The sequence below is a fragment of the Oncorhynchus clarkii genome, chromosome 7 (assembly GCF_045791955.1).
Source record: "Oncorhynchus clarkii lewisi isolate Uvic-CL-2024 chromosome 7, UVic_Ocla_1.0, whole genome shotgun sequence".
In the NCBI taxonomy this organism is placed as follows: Eukaryota; Metazoa; Chordata; class Actinopteri; order Salmoniformes; family Salmonidae; genus Oncorhynchus; species Oncorhynchus clarkii.
Window position 1 is genome coordinate 83,867,739 of NC_092153.1, and position 24,795 is coordinate 83,892,533.

Below are 24,795 nucleotides of genomic sequence, written 5' to 3' on the forward strand. Positions count from 1 at the left end.
CCAACCCAACCCTCTTCCTCCTAGATAGCTGTCTGGGAGATAACCCCTGTACTAGTCTACTGTCTACCATTACCACTGGCCAACTCAACCCTCTTCCTCCTGGAGTGCAGATTTGTTTTTATCCAGCCCTCCTCTAGGCAAGGTTAATTGATTCATTGGTTAATTGATCAAATGGTTAATGATAAATGGGTTAATAGGTTAATATATTGATTGATTGATTGATTAATGGGTTAATTGATTGATATAGCTTAATAGGTTAATATATTGATTGATTAATAGGTTAATAGATTAATAGGTTAATATATTGATTGATTAATAGGTTAATAGATTAATAGGTTAATATATTGATGGGTTAATTGATTTATATAGATTAATAGGTTAATATATTGATTGATTAATAGGTTAATAGATTAATAGGTTAATATATTGATTGATTAATAGGTTAATATATTGATTGATGGGTTAATATATTGATTGATGGGTTAATTGATTTATATAGATTAATAGGGTCATATATTGATTGATTGATTAATGGGTTAATTGATTGATCTCACTTGTCCATGATGGTGTATTCCTCCTCTGTCTTGAAGAGTGCTACCAGCCTGGCCTCCATCATAATGTACACCTTCCCAGTGCTGTTGTCTGGAATAGAGAGAGTTTATAGAGGTTCACAGGTGTGTTATAAAAGGTTCGTAAGAACCTCACTAAAACAAAGTGTTACAGCAGTTTATAGTAGTGTGAAACACATTCACCTATCCCAGTGGTGTTGTCTGAAACAGAAGAAGTTCAACCATAGTGTTATCTTATCATTGATTCATTCCCGGGTAGCCCAATTGAGAATCAGGGTCTCGTTCCCAATGGTGTCCATTACAACCTACATTACAAAATAACAAAAAAATAACCTACATTACAAATAGAACACAAAAATAACCTACATTACAAATAGAACACAAAAATAACCTACATTACAAATAGAACACAAAAATAACCTACATTACAAATAGAACACAAAAATAACCTACATTACAAATAGAACACAAAAATAACCTACATTACAAATAGAACACAAAAATAACCTACATTACAAATAGAACACAAAAATAACCTACATTACAAATAGAACACAAAAATAACCTACATTACAAATAGAACACAAAAATAAAAGCTTTGTATAAAAGTTTCATAGCAGTATTATACACATCCTACCATCTCAGCCGTAGTGTCTGAAATAGAGGTCGACCGATTAATCGGCATGGCCGATTTCAAGTTCTCAATAACAATCGGTAATCTGCCTTTTTGGATGCCGATTGTGGCCGATTTACATTGCTCTCCACAAGGAAACACCGTGGCAGGATGACCACCTGTTACGCGAGTGCAGCAAGGAGCCACGGTATGGTGCTAGCTAGCATTAAACTTATCTTATGAAAAACAATCAATCTTAACATAATCACTAGTTAACTACACATGGTTGATGATATTACTAGTTTAACTAGCATATAATCAATTTGGTGCCTGTTAATTTATCATCGAATCACAGCCTACTTCGCCAAAGAGGTGATGATTTAACAAGCGCATTTGCGAAAAAAGCACAATTGTTCCTAAACATAAACATCAATGCCTTTCTTAAAATCAATACACAGAAGTATATATTTTTTTTAAACCTGCATATTTCGTTGTTTAAAAAAAAAATGTCATTAGCAGGCAATATTAACTAGGGAAATTGTGCCACTTGTCTTGCGTTCAGTGTAAGCAGAGTCAGGGTATATGCAGCAGTTTGGGCCGCCTGGCTCGTGGCGAACTGTGTGAAGACCATTTTACATAATTATGACATAATATTGAAGGTTGTGCAATGTAACAGCAATATGTAGACTTCGTGTTGCCACCCGTTAGATAAAATATGGAACAGTTTTGTATTTCACTGAAAGAATTAACGTTTTGTTCTCAAAATGATAGCTCCCGGATTTGACCATATTAATGACCAAAGGCTCGTATTTCTGTGTTTATTATAATTAAGTCGATGAATTGATATTTGATAGAGCAGTCTGACTGAGCGGTGGTAGGCACATTCATTCAAACAGCACTTTCCTGCGTTTGCCAGCAGCTCTTAGCAATGCTTGAAGCACAGCACTGTTTATGACTTCAAGCCTCCCGAGATTAGGCTGGCAATACTATAGTGCCTATAAGAACATCCAATAGTTGAAGGTATATGAAATACAAACAGTATGGAGAGAAATAGTCCCAAAATTCCTATAATAACTACAACCGAAAACTTCTTAACTGGGAAAATTGAAGACTCATGTTTACAGGACCCACCAGCTTTCATATGTTCTCATGTTCTGAGCAAGGAACTGAAACGTTAGCTTTCTTACATGGTGTTCATTGTTCCTTCAGTATTGCTGTAATTGTCATTATTACAAATATATATATAAAAAAAGAAAAATAATTTTAAAATATATTTATTTTGGGGATTTAGACCATTCCTAAAGCTAACAGACGACCAAGTGGTTTAGACCATTCCTAAAGCTAACAGAAGACCAAGTGGTTCAGACCATTCCGGATCTAACAGAAGACCAAGTGGTTTAGACCATTCCTGATCTAACAGAAGACCAAGTGGTTTAGACCATTCCAGATCTAACAGAAGACCAAGTGGTTTAGACCATTCCTGATCAAACAGAAGACCAAGTGGTATAGACTATTCCTGATCTAACAGAAGACCAAGTGGTTTAGACCATTCCTGATCAAACAGAAGACCAAGTGGTATAGACTATTCCTGATCTAACAGAAGACCAAGTGGTTTAGACCATTCCAGATCTAACAGAAGACCAAGTGGTTTAGACCATTCCAGATCCAACAGAAGACCAAGTGGTTTAGACCATTCCTGATCCAAAAGAAGACCAATTGGTTTAGACCATTCCTGATCCAAAAGAAGACCAAGTGGTTCAGACCATTCCTGATCTAACAGAAGACCAAGTGGTTTAGACCATTCCTGATCCAAAAGAAGACCAATTGGTTTAGACCATTCCTGATCTAACAGAAGACCAAGTGGTATAGACTATTCCTGATCTAACAGAAGACCAAGTGGTTCAGACCATTCCTGATCTAACAGAAGACCAAGTGGTTCAGACCATTCCTGATCTAACAGAAGACCAAGTGGTTTAGACCATTCCTGATCTAACAGAAGACCAAGTGGTTCAGACCATTCCTGATCCAACAGAAGATCAAGTGGTTTAGACCATTCCTGATCCAACAGAAGATCAAGTGGTTCAGACCATTCGTAAAGCTAACAGAAGACCAAGTGGTTTAGACCATTTCTGATCTAACAGAAGATCAAGTGGTTCAGACCATTCCTGATCCAACAGAAGACCAAGTGGTTTAGGCCATTCGTAAAGCTAACAGAAGACCAAGTGGTTTAGACCATTCCTGATCTAACAGAAGACCAAGTGGTTCAGACCATTCCTGATCCAATAGAAGACCAAGTAGTTCAGACCATTCCTGATCTAACAGAAATTAGATGCAGTATGTGTCGTAACTCCAGTCCTGAACACAAATGTTTGACCTTCATTAGAAATCTACATTTGACTAATTTAAACAGACAATCTTATCCAGAACAATCTACAGTCAGTGCATTCAACTAAGGTTGGTGAGACAACCACTTACCACAGTGTAAAAGTTCTTATTTAACTTGTGGCACTGTCAAACCACAGAGCACTAGGTAAACGACATGACCAAAAGTATGTGGACACCTGCTCGTCAAACATCTCATTCCAAAATCATGGGCATTAATATGGAGTTGGTCCCCCCCTTTAATGCTTTAACAGCCTCCACTCTTCTGGGAAGGTTTTCCACTAGATGTTGGAACATTGCTGCTATAACAGCCTCCATTCTCCTGGGAAGGCTTTCCACTAGATGTTGGAACATTGCTGCTATAACAGCCTCCACTCTTCTGTGAAGGCTTTCCACTAGATGTTGGAACATTGCTGCTAGGCTTAGTGAGCTACGGCTTAGTGAGCTACGGCTTAGTGAGCTACAGTCCAGTGACCTACAGACCAGTGAGCTACAGACCAGTGAGCTACAGACCAGTGAGCTACAGACCAGTGAGCTACAGACCAGTGAGCTACGGTTTAGTGAGCTACAGACCAGTGAGCTACGGCTTAGTGAGCTACAGTCCAGTGAGCTACAGTCCAGTGAGCTACAGTCCAGTGAGCTACAGACCAGTGAGCTACAGGACAGTGAGCTACGGCTTAGTGAGCTACAGACCAGTGAGCTACAGACCAGTGAGCTACAGACCAGTGAGCTACAGTCCAGTGAGCTACAGTCCAGTGAGCTACAGTCCAGTGAGCTACAGTCCAGTGAGCTACAGACCAGTGAGCTACAGACCAGTGAGCTACAGTCCAGTGAGCTACAGACCAGTGAGCTACAGACCAGTGAGCTACAGTCCAGTGAGCTTGTCTTCAGTAGACATATAAATATATATATATATATATATATATATATACACACACACACACACAAACACACTCACTATTATTATCATCGCATGATTAAACCAAATCAGTTACAAACATGTCCTCTGGGAACAAAAAAATGTTCCAAACAGAAGACAAATACAACGTTGATAGTTGTCCAAGAGCTGTTTAAAATGTTGAATTTAATGTTTATACCAGGGCCCATTAAGATGACAAGTGTGTTTGTCTCCTCTCTCCAGCAAACAGAACCTAAATCAAAAGAACACATTCACATTCATCCATATTTTAAAGAGGAAGAGAGTGATAGGTAAAGAACACTATCTAGGCAGATAATTTACCCCAACAACATGTAATGCATCCCAAATGGCACCCTATTCCCTATATAGTGCACTACTTTAGACCAGAGCCCTATATAGTGCACTACTATAGACCAGAGCCCTATATAGTGCACTACTTTAGACCAGGGCCCTATTCCCTATATAGTGCACTACTTTAGACCAGGGCCCTATTCCCTATATAGTGCACTACTTTAGACCAGGGCCCTATTCCCTATATAGTGCACTACATCTGCTATGACCAATAGGAGGCCAAGAGCCCTGGAAAAGAGAGAGAGTGTGACAGAAAAAAAGAGAGCGTCAATAAGAGATAGCAGTTCCTCTCACTGGGGGAGATACAGGCTGCCAGGCAGACAGACAGACACAGAGAGAGAGAGAGAGAGTTACTGTAGAGAGAGGGAGAGAAAGAGAGATACTGTAGAGAGAGGGAGAGAGAGAAGGGGTGGGAGGGAGAAAGATGGACAGATACTGGAGAGAGAGAGAGGGGGGAGGGAGGGAGAGATAGAGACATACTGTAGAGAGAAAGAGAGGGGAGAGAGAGATACTGTAGAGAGTGAGAGAGAAAGAGAGAAAGAGGAGAGGGAGAGAGAGATACTGTAGAGAGCGAGAGAGAGAGAGAGAGAGAGAGAGAGAAGGGGTGGGAGGGAGAGAAAGGGAGAGATACTGTAGAGAGAGAGAGGGAGATACTGTAGAGAGAGAGGGAGATACTGTAGAGAGAGAGAGGGAGATACTGTAGAGAGAGAGAGAGAGTATGTAACGAGAAGGAGAGAGAGCCTATTGGTATTCTGAGCAGCACCCCGATGCAGTATCAAGCCTCTTCCTGCACCTCCTCCTCTATACTATAGACTAACAGCCCCCCCAGCTGGCCGGTCCATGCTACAGCAGCCTGTCCGGTATCTGGGTCAGCCCCCCCCCCCAGCTGGCCGGTCCATGCTACAACAGCCTGTCCGGTATCTGGGTCAGCCCCCCCCAGCTGGCCGGTCCATGCTACAGCAGCCTGTCCGGTATCTGGGTCAGCCCCCCCCAGCCTGCCGGTCCATGCTACAGCAGCCTGTCCGGTATCTGGGTCAGCCCCCCCCAGCTGGCCGGTCCATGCTACAGCAGCCTGTCCGGTATCTGGGTCAGCCCCCCCCCCAGCTGGCCGGTCCATGCTACAGCAGCCTGTCCGGTATCTGGGTCAGCCCCCCCCCCCCCCTCCATGCTACAGCAGCCTGTCCGGTATCTGGGTCAGCCCCCCCCCCCCCCAGCTGGCCGGTCCATGCTACAACAGCCTGTCCGGTATCTGTGTCAGCCTGTCCGGTATCTGGGTCAGCCCCCCCCCCCCCCCCTCCATGCTACAGCAGCCTGTCCGGTATCTGGGTCAGCCTGTCCGGTATCTGGGTCAGCTTTTATTTCACCACCAGTCTTTTGTCTGGGATCCACAGCAACATGGAGAGAAGCTACATAGTATTTTTTTATATTTGGAGGGAAGCAAGGACAAGGCTCTTTTTAAAAGTGGCCTGATTTGATTTGAGTTAGATGTATGTCCACGTTGGTTTCCCCCTGATACAAGCATCACTACCGAGAAAGCAGAGATGGGATCGAGAGAGAACTAAATAATACACAAATGTTTAAAATATATATATATTTAACGCAGAATAGAATAAATTCCATCTGGAAACACATATGTTCTGTTTTCAGACAACACACTAGGAGGAGAACAGGCTCAGTCGCAGCGCAGCCATCAAGATGTAAATCCCATGCTCAAGGGCACAACGGCAGGAGACGGTACCTGGGGTCTGCCGAATAATTTTTTTTTTTAATTAAATTTTTTTTAAAAAAATCACACACAAAAAAAAAAAAATACTTTCTCACCTTTGACCTTGACATACTGCAACTCTGAGTTGACGCAGAGAGCCAGGTTGCTAGGCAGAGTCCAGGGTGTGGTTGTCCAGGCGATCAGACACACGTTCTCATCTTCCAGAAGGGGGAAGTTCACTATCACCGACGGATCTTGCACATCCTGGTGACACGGTGACAACAGGAAGACAAAGGGGTGACAACAGGAAGACAACGGGATGACAACGGGAAGACAACAGGAAGACAACGGGGTGACAACAGGAAGACAACGGGTGACAACGGGTGACAACGGGTGACAACAGGTGACAACAGGAAGACAACAGGAAGACAACAGGAAGACAACAGGAAGACAACGGGGTGCCAACAGGAAGACAAAGGGGTGACAATCGTCATTGACCGACACAAAGACTGTTTAGTACGGAACATCAGATGACAATTACCACGGGTTGACTAGCTTCTGACAGAAAACACTATTCCCAACAGTCTTCATGAGTACTGGGCTCTACCTCGACAGTCTACATGAACACTGGGCTCTACCTCGACAGTCTACATGAATACTGGGCTCTACCTCGACAGTCTACATGAACACTGGGCTCTACCTCGACAGTCTACATGAACACTGGGCTATACCTCGACAGTCTACATGAACACTGGGCTATACCTCGACAGTCTACATGAGCACTGGGCTCTACCTCGACAGTCTACATGAACACTGGGCTCTACCTCGACAGTCTACATGAACACTGGGCTCTACCTCGACAGTCTACATGAACACTGGGCTATACCTCGACAGTCTACATGAGCACTGGGCTCTACCTCGACAGTCTACATGAGCACTGGGCTCTACCTCGACAGTCTACATGAGCACTGGGCTCTACCTCGACAGTCTACATGAGCACTGGGCTCTACCTCGACAGTCTACATGAGCACTGGGATCTACCTCGACAGTCTACATGAGCACTGGGATCTACCTCGACAGTCTACATGAGCACTGGGCTCTACCTCGACAGTCTACATGAGCACTGGGCTATACCTCGACAGTCTACATGATCACTGGGATCTACCTCGACAGTCTACATGAGCACTGGGCTCTACCTCGACAGTCTACATGAGCACTGGGCTCTACCTTGACAGCCAAACACACTAGTGGGTATATAGTGTAAAGCGGGGTTTTCCAACCCTGTTCCTGGAGAGCTACCCTCATGTAGGTTAACTCCAACCCTGTTCCTGAAGAGCTACCCTCCTATAGGTTAACTCCAACCCTGTTCCTGGAGAGCTACCCTCCTATAGGTTAACTCCAACCCTGTTCCTGGAGAGCTACCCTCCTATAGGTTAACTCCAACCCTGTTCCTGGAGAGCTACCCTCATGTAGGTTAACTCCAACCCTGTTCCTGGAGAGCTACCCTCCTGTAGGTTTTAACTCCAACCCTGTTCCTGGAGAGCTACCCTCCTACAGGTTAACTCCAACCCTGTTCCTGGAGAGCTACCCTCCTATAGGTTAACTCCAACCCTGTTCATGGAGAGATACCCTCCTATAGGTTAACTCCAACCCTGTTCCTGGAGAGATACCCTCCTGTAGGTTTTAACTCAAACCCTGTTCCTGAAGAGCTACCCTCCTATAGGTTAACTCCAACCCTGTTCCTGGAGAGCTACCCTCCTATAGGTTAACTCCAAACCTGTTCCTGAAGAGCTACCCTCCTATAGGTTAACTCCAACCCTGTTCCTGAAGAGCTACCCTCCTATAGGTTAACTCCAAACCTGTTCCTGGAGAGCTACCCTCCTATAGGTTAACTCCAACCCTGTTCCTGAAGAGCTACCCTCCTATAGGTTAACTCCAACCCTGTTCCTGAAGAGCTACCCTCCTATAGGTTAACTCTAACCCTGTTCCTGGAGAGCTACCCTCCTATAGGTTAACTCCAAACCTGTTCCTGAAAAGATACCCTCCTGTAGGTTTTAGCCTTGGCTAACAGGTTTGGAGATAACAGAGTTGGACAGTGTACCTTGTAGTTCTGGTTAGACTCGAAGTTGGACAGCGGCGTGTTACAGGCAGTAGAGAAGGGCATGACCTTCACCCCGCGGTACACCAGACCTTTATCATACAGCTGCCTGAACACCCACCTGGGGGGGAGACAGGGAGGGGACGGGGGGGAGACAGGGAGGGGACGGGGGGGAGACAGAGAGGAATAACATTTAAAAACACTTGAAATGTTGTGAGGAGTAAAACACAGTAAAACACTGTTTCATTATTGAGCCAATATTTCACCCAAAACGTCACCGAGACATTCATAAAGTACAGTGTTTTCAACAAAACAGTAATCGTACCCTTGACTTTCGCCACATTCTTGTTATGTTACAGCCTGAATTTAAAATGAATTAACATTTTAATTGTGTCACTGGTCCTACACACAACATACCCATAATATCAATTATGGTTTTCAAAATGTTTACAAATCAATAAGTATTCAACCCCTTTGTTATGGAAAACCTAAATAAGTTCAGGAGTAAAAATGTGCTTAACAAGTCACATAAATAAGCCGCATGGATTCACTCTGTGTGTAATAACAGTGTTTAATATGATTTTTTTGAATGGCTCATCTCTATACTCCACAATTATCTGTGAAGGTCCCTCAGTCGAGCAGAGAATTTTAAAAAGAAAAACTCATTCATCCATAAAGACCAGGGAGGTTTTCCAAAACCTCGCAAAGAAGGGCAGTGAAAACAGTATTACGGGCTTACATTTTTTTTTTTTTTAAACTCACCTCAATGTGATGATCAAACTGAGGTAAAAAGGTTCAACAGCAGGTTGAAAACTGAGTGTAAAAAAATACGGTTGTTGATGTTGTTTCAAAGGCAAACAAAACGATAATAAACAGCGCTTTCTAAGGTGATTCATTAAAAAAAACGTCCATATTTGAGCTTAAGATCCCCCCCCCCAAAAAACGGAATTAAAATGATAATCATGCCTATATACAATACATAGCCGACTGCATATTACACATTGGCAGAAAAAAATCAACTAATTTAAAATGTCTTTGGTACATAATTGGTCTAGCCTATACTCCAAAAACGCATTAGAGTAATCGTCTTTGACTGAGAACCGTATTATAATGCGAAGTGGATGGACAGGTTACCTGATGCTACGCTACAAAGAGAGAATGTGGCCACGCTGTTGGTTCATGGATTGGGCACGGCGGCTTACAGCGTGAAAATCCTACAATTATAGTGAAAATCCTACAGGAAACCCTGGGTCAGTCTGCTTTCCAACAGACACTGGGGAGATGAATTCCCCTTCCAGCAGGACAATAACCTAAAACACAAAGCCAAACTTAACAGTTTTGACATAAATCTGCTTGAAAATCTATGACTAGAAAATGGTTGTCTAGCAACGATCAACAACCAACTTGACAGAGCTTGAAGAATTTTTGGGAAAAAATGATGGGCGTTCCAGGTGTGGAAAGCTCGAGAAGATTTACCCAGAAAGACTCACAGTGGTAATCGCTGCCAAAGGTGATTCTAAAAATTATTAAGTCAGGGGTGTGAATACTTATGTCAATTAGATATTTCTGTATTTCATTTTCAATAAATGTGCAAAAAAAATTCTAAAAACATGTTCTCACTTTGTCATTATGGGGTATTGTGATGTCATTATGGGGTTATTGTGATGTCATTATGGGGTTATTGTGATGTCATTATGGGGTTATTGTGATGTCATTATGGGGTTATTGTGATGTCATTATGGGGTTATTGGGTGAGAAATGCTGATTTAATCCATTTTTGAATTCAGGCTGTAACACAACAAAATGTGGAATAAGTCAAGGGGTATGAATACTTTGTGAAGGCTCTGTACAATGCAGTGTTCAAGGACATTATCTAAGACAAACCAGGTACAAACGTGGTGCTCTGTAGCTCAGTTCTTTGTGGCCGTTGTCCAAGTAAAATATACATATATTTTGACAAACGGCCCCAAGGAAACGGCCCCAAGGAAACGGCCCCAAGGAAACGGCCCCAAGGAAATCAGTGCGGCCCTCCAAACTCGGGTCGGGTTGAAAGGGCTCGCGGGCCATAGTTTGTCCACACGTTGTGGAGCGTGGCGCTTACAACGCCAGGACAGTGGGTTTGATTACGCACATGACTAAGTCACTGTGGATAAAAAAAAATCGTCTAGTAAATGGCATATATTATATTCCATTCTCTAACAACAGGATTCAGACAACTCACCAGACAGTCTCCATGAACCAGGGGTACAGAGTCTTGTAGTCGTTCTTAAAGTCAATCCACCGCCCCATCCTGGTTACAGAGTTCTGGTGGACAAACACACAACATTTTTAGAATAAATCCAGTTGGTTTCTGACTCCTGATAAATACAGCCCCTTGGACAGACTGTCATGATAGTGACTCCTGATAAATAAGGCCCCTTGGACAGACTGTCATGACTCCTGATAAATATGGCCCCTTGGACAGACTGTCATGACAGTGACTCCTGATAAAAACAGCCCCTTGGACAGACTGTCATGACTCCTGATAAAAACAGCCCCTTGGACAGACTGTCATGACTCCTGATAAAAACATCCCCTTGGACAGACTGTCATGACTTCTGATAAATACAGCCCCTTGGACAGACTGTCATGACTCCTGATAAATACGGCCCCTTGGACAGACTGTCATGACTCCTGATAAATACAGCCCCTTGGACTGTCATGACTCCTGATAAAAACATCCCCTTGGACTGTCATGACTCCTGATAAATATGGCCCCTTGGACAGACTGTCATGACAGTGACTCCTGATAAAAACAGCCCCTTGGACAGACTGTCATGACTCCTGATAAAAACAGCCCCTTGGACAGACTGTCATGACTCCTGATAAATACAGCCCCTTGGACAGACTGTCATGACTCCTGATAAATACAGCCCCTTGGACTGTCATGACTCCTGATAAATACAGCCCCTTGGACTGTCATGACTCCTGATAAATACGGCCCCTTGGACAGACTGTCATGACAGTGACTCCTGATAAATACGGCCCCTTGGACAGACTGTCATGACTCCTGATAAAAACAGCACCTTGGACAGACTGTAATAACAGAGTGCACTAAACCGGAGCATATGTTAACCGGAGCATATGTTATCAGCAGTAATCAAAACTGTATTGGGACTGAAAAACTATTGTGGAATACAGTTATGAGACACTTGAGGAATATCTCAAATGCAAATAATCAGGACTCAAGTGTAATTACATAGTATACCAGCCCTATGTAATTACATAGTATACCAGCCCTATGTAATGACATAGTATACCAGCCCTATGTAATGACATAGTATACCAGCCCTATGTAATGACATAGTATACCAGCCCTATGTAATGACATAGTATACCAGCCCTATGTAATGACATAGTATACCAGCCCTATGTAATTACATAGTATACCAGCCCTATGTAATTACATAGTATACCAGCCCTATGTAATTACATAGTATACCAGCCCTATGTAATTACATAGTATACCAGCCCTATATAATTAGTGTACTTACATGGTATACCAGCCCTATGTAATTACATAGTATACCAGCCCTATATAATAACATAGTATACCAGCCCTATGTAATTACATAGTATACCAGCCCTATATAATTAGTGTACTTACATGGTATACCAGCCCTATGTAATTACATAGTATACCAGCCCTATATAATAACATAGTATACCAGCCCTATGTAATTACATAGTGTACCAGCCCTATGTAATTACATAGTATACCAGCAGTATGTAATTACATATTATACCAGCCCTATGTAATTACATAGTGTACCAGCCCTATGTAATTACATAGTATACCAGCCCTATGTAATTACATAGTATACCAGCCCTATGTAATTGCATAGTGTACCAGCCCTATGTAATTACATAGTGTACCAGCCCTATGTAATTAGTGTACTTACATGGTATACCAGCCCTATGTAATTACATAGTATACCAGCCCTATGTAATTACATAGTGTACCAGCCCTATGTAATTACATAGTGTACCAGCCCTATATAATTAGTGTACTTACATGGTATACCAGCCCTATGTAATTACATAGTATACCAGCCCTATATAATTAGTGTACTTACATAGTATACCAGCCCTATGTAATTACATAGTATACCAGCCCTATGTAATTACATAGTATACCAGCCCTATGTAATAACATAGTATACCAGCCCTATATAATTACATAGTATACCAGCCCTATATAATTACACTGTAATTACATAGTGTACCAGCATTATATATAGTATTTGTGTGGTTGTTTGCGCACCTCCCATTCGTTAGCGTATCTCATGACGATCATCCTGCATTGCCGGTTGTACTCAGCAATCCCCATCTTGGCCACATCGTCCGGTCCCTTGATGTCCAGGGTCTTATCAATCTCATACTCCTGAAATGGTATAGGAACACAGAGGGGGCATTAGTGGGTCTATCAATCTTTAAATGTATAGGAACACTCGGGGGGCATTAGGGGGTTTATCAATCTGTAATGGTATAGGAACACAGGGGGGGCATTAGTGGGTCTATCAATCTGTAAATGTATAGGAACACTCGGGGGGCATTAGGGGGTTTATCAATCTGTAATGGTATAGGAACACAGAGGGGTCTATCAATCTGTAATGGTATAGGAACACAGAGTGAGCATTATGGGTAAATTGGCTGTTTTACAAATGGTGGGCTACCACATGGGACTTCATAAAAGTGTATTGCGGGCCGGCACTGTATAGCCTAGACTGCTATTCTACGGGGATTAGAAGGCTGCAATTTTTTCGGTCTTGCCAAGCGCATCAAATCAGCCACGACCGGGTCTGATCAGCGTTGATTAGTCTATAAACTACACTGCTCAAATAAAGGGAACACTAAAATAGCACATCCTAGATCTGAATGAATGAAATATTCTTATTAAATACTTTTCCTTTACATAGTTGAATGTGCTGACAACAAAATCACACAAAAATTATCAATGGAAATCAAATTTATCAACCCATGGAGGTCTGGATTTGGAGTCACACTCAAAATTAAAGTGGAAAACCACACTACAGGCTGATCCAACTTTGATGTAATGTCCTTAAAAGAAGTCAAAATGAGGCTCAGTAGTGGGTGTGGCCTCCACGTGCCTGTATGACCTCCCTACAACGCCTGGGCATGCTCCTGATGAGGTGGCGGATGGTCTCCTGAGGGATCTCCTCCCAGACCTGGACTAAAGCATCCGCCAACTCCTGGACAGTCTGTGGTGCAACGTGGCGTTGGTAGATGGAGCGAGACATGATGTCCCAGATGTGCTCAATTGGATTCAGGTCTGGGGAACAGGCGGGCCAGTCCATAGCATCAATGCCTTCCTCTTGCAGGAACTGCTGACACTCTCCAGCCACATGAGGTCTAGCATTGCCTTGCATTAGGAGGAACCCAGGAGGAACCCACGGCCAACCGCACCAGCATATGGTCTCACAAGGGGTCTGAGGATCTCATCTCGGTACCTAATGGCAGTCAGGCTACCTCTGGCGAGCACATGGAGGGCTGTGCGGTCCCCCAAAGAAATGCCACCCCACACCATGACTGACCCACTGCCAAACCGGTCATGCTGGAGGATGTTGCAGGCAGCAGAATGTTCTCCACGGCGTCTCCAGACTGTCACGTCTGTCACATGTGCTCAGTGTGAACCTGCTTTCATCTGTGAAGAGCACAGGGCGCCAGTGGCAAATTTGCCAATCTTGGTTTTCTCTGGCAAATGCCAAACGTCCTGCACGGTGTTGGGCTGTAAGCACAACCCCCACATTTGGATGTTGGGCCCTCATACTACCCTCATGGAGTCTGTTTCTGACCGTTTGAGCAGACACATGCACATTTGTGGCCTGCTGGAGGTCATTTTGCAGGGCTCTGGCAGTGCTCCTCCTGCTCCTCCTTGCACAAAGGCGGAGGTAGCGGTCCTGCTGCTGGGTTGTTGCCCTCCTATGGCCTCCTCCACGTCTCCTGATGTACTGGCCTGTCTCCTGGTAGCGCCTCCATGCTCTGGACACTACGCTGACAGACACAGCAAACCTTCTTGCCACAGCTCGCATTGATGTGCCATCCTGGATGAGCTGCACTACCTGAGCCACTTGTGTGGGTTGTAGACTCCATCTCATGCTACCACTAGAGTGAAAGCACCGCCAGCATTCAAAAGTGACCAAAACATCAGCCAGGAAGCTTAGGAACTGAGAAGTGGTCTGTGGTCACCACCTGCAGAACCACTCCTTTATTGGGGGCGTCTTGCTAATTGCCTATAATTTCCACCTGTTGTCTATTCCATTTGCACAACAGAATGTGAAATGTATTGTCAATCAATGTTGCTTCCTAAGTGGACAGTTTGATTTCACAGAAGTGTGATTGACTTGGAGTTACATTGTGTTGTTTAAGTGATCCCTTTATTTTTTTGAGCATTGTATTATTTACCAGCAAACAACGAAAATGTTAATTGTATAAAACAAGTCCACAAATCAACAACAAAAAGTTACTAAAATGCCACATCACTCCACACCCCCACTCATCTAACGGTAAGCTGCTCCAGCATCACTCTACACCCCCACTTATCTAACGGTAAGCTGCTCCAGCATCACTCCACACCCCCACTCATCTAGCAGTTAGCTGCTCCAGCATCACTCTGCACCCCCACTCATCCAGCGGTTAGCTGCTCCAGCATCACTCTGCACCCCCACTCATCTAGCAGTTAGCTCCTCTAGCGGTTAGCTCCACCAGCATCACTCTACATCCCCCACTCATCTAGCGGTTAGCTCCACCAGCATCACTACACCCCTACTCATCTAGCTGTTAGCTCAACCAGCATCACTCTACACCCCCATTCATCTAGCAGTTAGCTCCACCAGCATCACTCTACACCCCCACTCATCTAGCTGTTAGCTCCACCAGCATCACTCTACACCCCCACTCATCTAGCGGTTAGCTCCACCAGCATCACTCTACACCCCCACTCCTCTAGCGGTTAGCTCCACCAGCATCACTCTACACCCCCACTCATCAAGCTGTTAGCTGCTCCAGCATCACTCTACACCCCCACTCATCTAGCGGTTAGCTCCTCTAGCTGTTAGCTCCACCAGCATCACTCTACACCCCCACTCCTCTACCGGTTAGCTGCTCCAGCATCACTCTACACCCCCACTCATCTACCGGTTAGCTGCTCCAGCATCACTATACACCCCCACTCATCAAGCGGTTAGCTCCTCTAGCGGTTAGCTCCACCAGCATCACTCTACACCCCCACTCATCTAGCGGTTAGCTGCTCCAGCATCACTATACACCCCCACTCATCAAGCGGTTAGCTCCACCAGCATCACTCTACACCCCCACTCCTCTAGCAGTTAGCTCCACCAGCATCACTCTACACCCCCACTCATCTAGCGGTTAGCTGCTCCAGCATCACTCTACACCCCCACTCATCTAGCTGTTAGCTCCACCAGCATCACTCTACACCCCCACTCATCTACCGGTTAGCTGCTCCAGCATCACTCTACACCCCCACTCCTCTAGCGGTTAGCTCCACCAGCATCACTCTACACCCCCACTCATCAAGCTGTTAGCTGCTCCAGCATCACTCTACACCCCCACTCATCTAGCGGTTAGCTCCTCTAGCTGTTAGCTCCACCAGCATCACTACACCCCCACTCCTCTACCGGTTAGCTGCTCCAGCATCACTCTACACCCCCACTCATCTAGCGGTTAGCTGCTCCAGCATCACTATACACCCCCACTCATCAAGCGGTTAGCTCCACCAGCATCACTCTACACCCCCACTCCTCTAGCAGTTAGCTCCACCAGCATCACTCTACACCCCCACTCATCTAGCGGTTAGCTGCTCCAGCATCACTCTACACCCCCACTCATCTAGCTGTTAGCTCCACCAGCATCACTCTACACCCCCACTCATCTACCGGTTAGCTGCTCCAGCATCACTCTACACCCCCACTCCTCTAGCGGTTAGCTCCACCAGCATCACTCTACACCCCCACTCATCAAGCTGTTAGCTGCTCCAGCATCACTCTACACCCCCACTCATCTAGCGGTTAGCTCCTCTAGCTGTTAGCTCCACCAGCATCACTACACCCCCACTCCTCTACCGGTTAGCTGCTCCAGCATCACTCTACACCCCCACTCATCTACCGGTTAGCTGCTCCAGCATCACTATACACCCCCACTCATCAAGCGGTTAGCTCCACCAGCATCACTCTACACCCCCACTCATCTAGCGGTTAGCTGCTCCAGCATCACTATACACCCCCACTCATCAAGCGGTTAGCTCCACCAGCATCACTCTACACCCCCACTCCTCTAGCAGTTAGCTCCACCAGCATCACTCTACACCCCCACTCATCTAGCGGTTAGCTGCTCCAGCATCACTATACACCCCCACTCATCAAGCGGTTAGCTCCACCAGCATCACTCTACACCCCCACTCCTCTAGCGGTTAGCTCCACCAGCATCACTCTACATCCCCACTCCTCTAGCGGTTAGCTCCACCAGCATCACTCTACATCCCCACTCCTCTAGCGGTTAGCTCATCTAGCGGTTAGCTCATCTAGCGGTTAGCTCATCTAGCGGTTAGCTCCTCCAGCATCAAAGGACAGTTGGAAAGAGGAGATGTAGAAAGTGAAATAGTAATCATGAGTAAACACTCCTAAATATTAGGTCAAGTTTATCTACATGAAAATAAAGTTAACAAAACGTGTACAAATTTGATATGAATGCAGGGCTATTTCAATGGTTTTGATGGTTATTTTATTTTCATGACAGTCTTCATCTACAACCGTCAGATACGCGGTTATTCAATTACCGGCGACGAGTACAGTATCCCAAAGACATTCTTACCACAGGCAGGCCGTGACAGTCCCAGCCGAACCGGCGGTCCACGTGGAAGCCGCTCTGGTGGGCGAAGCGAGTCACGATGTCTTTGATGGTCCCTGCCAGGATGTGACCGTAGTGGGGGAGACCTGTGGCGAACGGAGGCCCGTCGTAGAACGTGTACCTGGAGAAGAGTTTACACATCATTCATAAAACAGATTCATCTTTTCTTTTGTACACTTACATATCGGGCTTAGTGATGTGTGGTTTCATGCACTCACTGCCCTTACTGTATTCTGCATGTGTAAAAAGTTAACCTATAGACAGACTATGTTAATAAGCTTAATCTGAGGACTAGACAATGGTTAGAGGAATTCTGTCTACAATACTCCTTCGATGTGGAAAAACACTCTGTTACTGTTTGACAGTCAGGAATGACTCGACTGGCATGGTCCTTGTACTTACTTGGGCCTGTTCTTGGACTGTTTGAGACACTCCTGGAAGCAGTCCTTGTCCTTCCACAGCTGCAGGATCCTCTTCTCCTCAGAAGGGAAGTGGATGGATTCAGGAACAGGCTCCACCATGATCACTGAGTGATAGAAACACATCATAGTTAGTTGACTATTGAAGGGAAAGTGAATGGCAACCAATGATGACGTTGGGACAACAACTCAACATTCTATAAATTCAAAACAAACATAACGTTAGCTAACTAGCAAGCAGCAATTATACTTTCAGTAACGTTAGTTGGTTTGATATGCATGTTAGCTAATTCAGTTAACTGGGTTTAAACCTGGCTAGTATCGATGTTGAATAAATCTAGTTATAAATTATGAATAAATGCATGCTAGTAACGACGTATCCTTGCTGTGCACATGTAAGTGGAGTGGTTAGCTTAGCCGGCTAGCTCGCTAAGTGCTTTCGACTACTCCTTGACACTGTACCCTCACGTTTGCATTCATATGGACGCATATTGCATCAACGGCAGGTAAAGTATAGTTTAATTGTACAACAGTTCAACATACAAATATTTAAATACCCATTCAGGTAAACTCACATGTCTTTCTTTCTCCGGCTGCCAACTTTGACGAACTGATGACAGGGAACTGATGCAATCAGAGGGAAAGCGGAAGCGGAAATGATGCATCACACCGACAGTAGCTGTGTTCGAATACTCGCACTAACCGCACTATTTGTGACGTGTTTTAGTATTGTAGTGTGGGTATAGTGAATATAGTTAGTTAGGATATAGTGGATATAGTTGGTTAGGATATAGTGGATATAGTTAGTTAAGATATAGTTAGTGCACTTCAAAATTTTACATAAGATATATCCATGTAATTCTATGATATCCAAATTTGTGGCTATTAATGATATTTGCGTTTTCTGTGAAAAAGAAGGTGAGAATCTGTCTCATTTTTTATTTGAATGTAAATTTGTGTCTGAATTTTGGGAAAACCTTGCAAATGACTTATTTACCATTATGAACACCACCTATGTTTTTGACATGAAAGATATAATATGTTACTATTGCAATGATAACAAGACCATTGAAATGATTGTTACTTTTTCTATTCTTGTTGCCAAACACTTTGCACAAACAAAAATGAGAAAATTCAATACCAAAATTACATATTTTTTTGATTGAATTTAACTAATTTATTAAAACATTAACCCTAGTGAACAATAACAAGAATAACATTTTCCTAAATCATTACAATAAGACTTTTTCAGAATGATTACAATTGCACTAGAATTGTTTGTTTTCTTATATTTTTTGTTTGTTCCAGTATTTTCTCATTTAAAACCTGCGTTCTGTTTTGTATGATGTAAGAATGTAAATTGTTGATCTGTATTTGAATTAAAAAAAATAATAATAATACATTTAAAAAGGTTAGTATGCCAAAAGTTACCGGATGTCGTACTCAATTCGCCCAAAAAAAATCGACAGTATTTCCGAACTTTTGGGGCCCATAATGCAACTCTTCAAGAAATGGGCGTGGCTTCACATCGTTTCCAGATTTGAAGAAAATGGCGGAAAATATCCAGCGGATACAAATTCATTACTTTAACTAATTATGACAAATGTTAAGCAATGTAATGAACTCATAACTTTTCAAATAACTTACCTCACAAGTTATGTTGGCTGACAATTTGTTAGCTACGCTGTCCTTACAAACCACTTGCATTACAGCAGTATGTACCGGTATGATGTTAGTTGGCTACTTGTACATCAAACTTGGCAGTATATTAACTATAGGATATCTAACTAACTACCTAATTTAGCTAAATGGTATAGTCGGGTGCTTTATAAATTCGCTCTGGCTATCTACTCTGATTTCAGAGCACAATTGTCTGAGTGTACCAAAGACAGAATAATGAATTTTACGCTCTACCCGGTTGAATATTGCCGGTGTCAGTAAACATCTACAACAAAGTGCAATTCAATTGTTGCCAGCAGCACAGTTACAGCCACCAACGCTCTGGGTAACATGAAAACTGCCTAACCAGCTCTGCTAGGGCAAGTGAAATGGTCAGAGAGGTCTCATTTGTGTCTGGAAATAGCTAGCAAGCTAGCCAACGTTAGCTCGGGTGCTTGACTGCCATTGCAAGGCCAGAACGCTCAAATCAACCATCAACCCTACTCCTCATTCGGAGCGTCCAAGAGCGAAACCATCTGAATTTACAAATGGACAATCTGACAACGCTCTGAATTTACAAGCTACTGAATTTAAGAAGTACCGGAAGTCGTACAATGTCGTAACTAGTCATTTGTTAAACTAACTAGCTTCGCAAGAGCATCAACTTCTGTTAGACAGGCGAAGAGAAAGTACGCTCAACTGAAAGGATACTGTTAATTTACAGTATACTAAAATGAACGAATAGTATGTAGTATATACTCATTAAGTATGCAGTATATACTCATTAAGTATGCAGTATATACTCATTAAGTATGCAGTGTGTGAGTATGGGTATTCGAACACATCTAGTGTCTCTCCCCACACAAGGCACTTCTGTGGAACAACAAAGATATTGTTGTTAAAAACAAGTTTTTGTTATTTCCTAAGTGGTTTGACAGAAATATTATATTTGTGTTTGATTTATTTGATAAAGAAGCAAATATGCTCTCTTTTTTTCTCAAATCGCATTTTATTTGTCACATGCGCCAAATACTACAGGTGTAGACCTTACAATGAAATGCTTACTTACGAGCTCTTAACCAACAATGCAATTTTAAGAAAAATACCTTTAAAAAAAGAAATAAAGTAACAAACAATTAAAGAGTGTCAGTAAAATAACAATAGCGAGACTATATACAGGGGGATACCGGTACAGAGTCAATGTGGAGGCTATATACAGGGGATGCCGGTACAGAGTCAATGTGGAGGCTATATACAGGGGGTACCGGTACAGAGTCAATGTGGAGGCTATATACAGGGGGTACCGGTACAGAGTCAATGTGGAGGCTATATACAGGGGGTACCGGTACAGAGTCAATGTGGAGGCTATATACAGGGGGTACCGGTACAGAGTCAATGTGGAGGCTATATACAGGGGGTACCGGTACAGAGTCAATGTGGAGGCTATATACAGGGGGATACCGGTACAGAGTCAATGTGGAGGCTATATACAGGGGATACCGGTACAGAATCAATGAGGAGGCTATATACAGGGGGTACCGGTACGGAGTCAATGTGGAGGCTATATACAGGGGATACCGGTACAGAATCAATGTGGAGACTATATACAGGGGGTACCGGTACAGAGTCAATGTGGAGGCTATATACAGGGGGATACCGGTACAGAGTCAATGTGGAGGCTATATACAGGGGATACCGGTACAGAATCAATGAGGAGGCTATATACAGGGGGTACCGGTACGGAGTCAATGTGGAGGCTATATACAGGGGATACCGGTACAGAATCAATGTGGAGACTATATACAGGGGGTACCGGTACAGAGTCAATGTGGAGGCTATATACAGGGGATACCGGTACAGAATCAATGTGGAGACTATATACAGGGGGTACCGGTACGGAGTCAATGTGGAGGCTATATACAGGGGATACCGGTACAGAGTCAATGTGGAGGCTATATACAGGGGGATACCGGTACAGAGTCAATGTGGAGGCTATATACAGGGGATACCGGTCCAGAATCAATGTGGAGACTATATACAGGGGGTACCGGTACAGAGTCAATGTGGAGGCTATATACAGGGGATACCGGTACAGAGTCAATGTGGAGGCTATATACAGGGGGTACTGGTACAGAGTCAATGTGGAGGCTATTTACAGAGGGAACCGGTACAGAGTCAATATGGAGGCTATATACAGGGGAACCGGTACAGAGTCAATGTGGAGGCTATATACAGGGGTTCCTGGTACAGAGTCAATGTGTGGGGGCAACGATTAGTCAAGGTAATTGAAGTAATATATACTGTACATGTGGGTAGAGTTATTAAAGTGACTTATAGATAATAACAGAGAGTAGCAGCAGCTGTGGGAGCAAGAGGTACATATAGGGACAAACATAATACTGTAGAGCAAAGGTGTACATTAGACCACAAACAGAAAGCGGACAGGAAACCAAAGATTAAACAGACATAAGTGTAATGGCCGAAGCCATACGTGCCTTAAAGTGCATAAGGGCTTAGGGCAAAGAGGAGGAGGTGACACTTAAATACATTATCTATTATGGAAAGAGCAGGATACCATTATAAAGATTAGATAGAGAGGAACAAACATAAGTGCTTAGGTTAAAGGCCATAAGTGCTTAGGGTAAGATAGACATACATTAATTTTAGGACACGAGAGGATCCTGCCACCATTGTAATCTAATCAAGAGCGGATACAGGCGTTATTGGGCATGAACAAGCAGGAAGTCTGGACTGAAAGATAATGGTGGCCGATGACCTGAGGGAAGTAATTCCATTAACATATAGAATGGACTCATATACTGTGTGTGTATAAATACAGAGCCAGTGCTCTGGGAAAGTGTGTGTTCCGCGGACCATCTAGGCTTCTGATATGTTTGTATTAAAAGCCTATATTGAATTCACAAGTTCATGTATGTGTTATATTTTGTACCACCGGGGGGTGGGGGGGGGATGCAAATAGTCTGGGTAGCCATTTGATTAAATGTTCAGTAGTGTTATGGCTTGGGGGTAGAAGCTGTTTAGAAGCCTCTTGGACCAAGACTTGGTGCTAGGGTACCGCGTGGTAGCAGAGAAAACAGTCTATGACTAGGGTGGCTGGAGACTTTGACAATCTTTTGGGCCTTCCACTGACACCGCCTGGTATAGAGGTCCTGGATGGCAGGAAGCTTGGCCTCAGTGATGTACTGGGCCGTATGCACTACCCTCTGTTAGTGCCTTGTGGTTGGAGGCAGAGCAGTTGCCATACCAGGCTGTGATGCAACCAATCAGGATGCTCTCAATGGTGCAGCTGTAGAACCTTTTGAGGATCTGAAGACCCATGCCAAATCTTTTCAGTCTCCTGACGGGGAATGGGTTTTGTCGTGCCCTCTTCACGACTGTCTTGGTGTGCTTGGAACATGTTAGATGTCTGTGATGTGGACACTAAGGAACTTGAAGCTCTCAACCTGCTCCACTACAGCCCCATCGATGAGAATGGGGGCGTGCTCGGTCCTCCTTTTCCTGAAGTCCACAATCATCTTCTTAGTCTTGATCACGTTGAGGGAGAGGTTGTTGTCCTGGCACCACACACTGTCTCGTCGTTGTTGGTGATCAGAACTCCCACTGTTGTGTCATCGGCAAACTTAATGATGGGGTTGGAGTCGTGCCTGGCCGTGCAGTCATGAGTGAACAGGGAGTACAGGAGGGGACTGAGCATGCACCCCCGAGGAGCCCCCGTGTTAAGGATCAGCGTGGCGGATGTGTTGTTACCTACCCTTACCACCTTAGGGCAGCCCATCAGGAAGTCCAGGATCCAGTTGCAGAGGGAGGTGTTTAGTTCCAGGGTCCTTAGCCTAGTGATGAGCCTTGAGGGCACTATGGTGGTGAACGCTGAGCTGTCGTCAATGAATAGCATTCTCACATTCCTTGTGTTTTATGTTGTTTACTTTGTAGAGTTTTATGTTGTTTACTACATAGTGTTTGTTGTTTACTACATAGTGTTTTATGTTGTTTACTATGTATTGTTTTATGTTGTTTACTATGTAGTGTTTTATGTTGTTTCTTTGTAGTGTTTTATAAATCCAGAGAATGAGAGAGCTTTCATGCCCCCTTTATTAATCCTACGGTTCTGACTTGGTGTACAGGGAGAACACTCACTGTAAAAACAGCCCATGTTCTGAATTCTGTCGCTGTACATTTCAAAAGTGCTGAACAAATAGTTATGACTACGTCCATCCTACCTTGGTCATTGTCTTAATCTGGCTGTCCAATCCTCTTCCTGGAGATCTACTGTCCTGTAGGTTATCAGTCCAACCCTCTTCCTGGAGATCTACTGTCCTGTAGGTTATCAGTCCAATCCTCTTCCTGGAGATCTACTGTCCTGTAGGTTATCAGTCCAACCCTCTTCCTGGAGATCTACTGTCCTGTAGGTTATCAGTCCAATCCTCTTCCTGGAGATCTACTGTCCTGTAGGTTATCAGTCCAATCCTCTTCCTGGAGATCTACTGTCCTGTAGGTTATCAGTCCAACCCTCTTCCTAGAGATCTACTGTCCTGTAGGTTTTCAGTCCAACCCTCTTCCTGGAGATCTACTGTCCAACCCTCTTCCTGGAGATCTACTGTCCTGTGGGTTTTCAGTCCAACCCTCTTCCTGGAGATCTACTGTCCAACCCTCTTCCTGGAGATCTACTGTCCTGTGGGTTTTCAGTCCAACCCTCTTCCTGGAGATCGACCGTTCTGTAGGTTTTCAGTCCAACCCTCTTTCCTGAGATCTACTGTCCTGTAGGTTATCAGTCCAACCCTCTTCCTGGAGATCTACTGTCTACTTATTAGCAGCTCAACAAGACCTTAACTAGCTGAATCAGATATGCTAAATTAGTTGGACTGAAAACCTACAGGACAGCAGATCCCCAGGAAGAAGGTGCGGCGGCTCTGCCTTATGTCGTAGTTTATTGTTTAGTGCCGTTCGTTTGTTGCCCCACCAAGATTTACACGCTAAATATCACCACTGAATACACCACATTAAAATACCAAGGAAAGTGTGTTGCTAGCACCATCCAAATTAGATTTTGACACTTCACAACACAAACAGGGTTAGCTAGTGTTTAAATTAAACCTGGACGGTGCTAAAGAGACACATGTATTACTTCACAACA

General features: G+C 43.9%; 1 protein-coding gene across 1 annotated transcript in view; it reads right to left on the reverse strand.

Annotated features, from left to right (window-relative positions):
* LOC139413919 (isoleucyl-tRNA synthetase 1) overlaps nt 1–18,639 on the reverse strand; it is a 103,895-nt gene extending 85,256 nt beyond the window's left edge. The window contains exons 1-8 of the mRNA XM_071161780.1: nt 18,560–18,639; nt 17,968–18,091; nt 17,530–17,686; nt 12,941–13,060; nt 10,859–10,941; nt 8,641–8,758; nt 6,656–6,803; nt 555–642 (exon numbers count right to left, since the gene is read on the reverse strand). Coding sequence (XP_071017881.1) covers nt 555–642; nt 6,656–6,803; nt 8,641–8,758; nt 10,859–10,941; nt 12,941–13,060; nt 17,530–17,686; nt 17,968–18,086 — 833 coding nt within the window. The 5' untranslated portion in view covers nt 18,087–18,091; nt 18,560–18,639. The remainder of the gene's footprint in view (nt 1–554; nt 643–6,655; nt 6,804–8,640; nt 8,759–10,858; nt 10,942–12,940; nt 13,061–17,529; nt 17,687–17,967; nt 18,092–18,559) is intronic.
* Nucleotides 18,640–24,795: the final 6,156 nt, after the last annotated feature.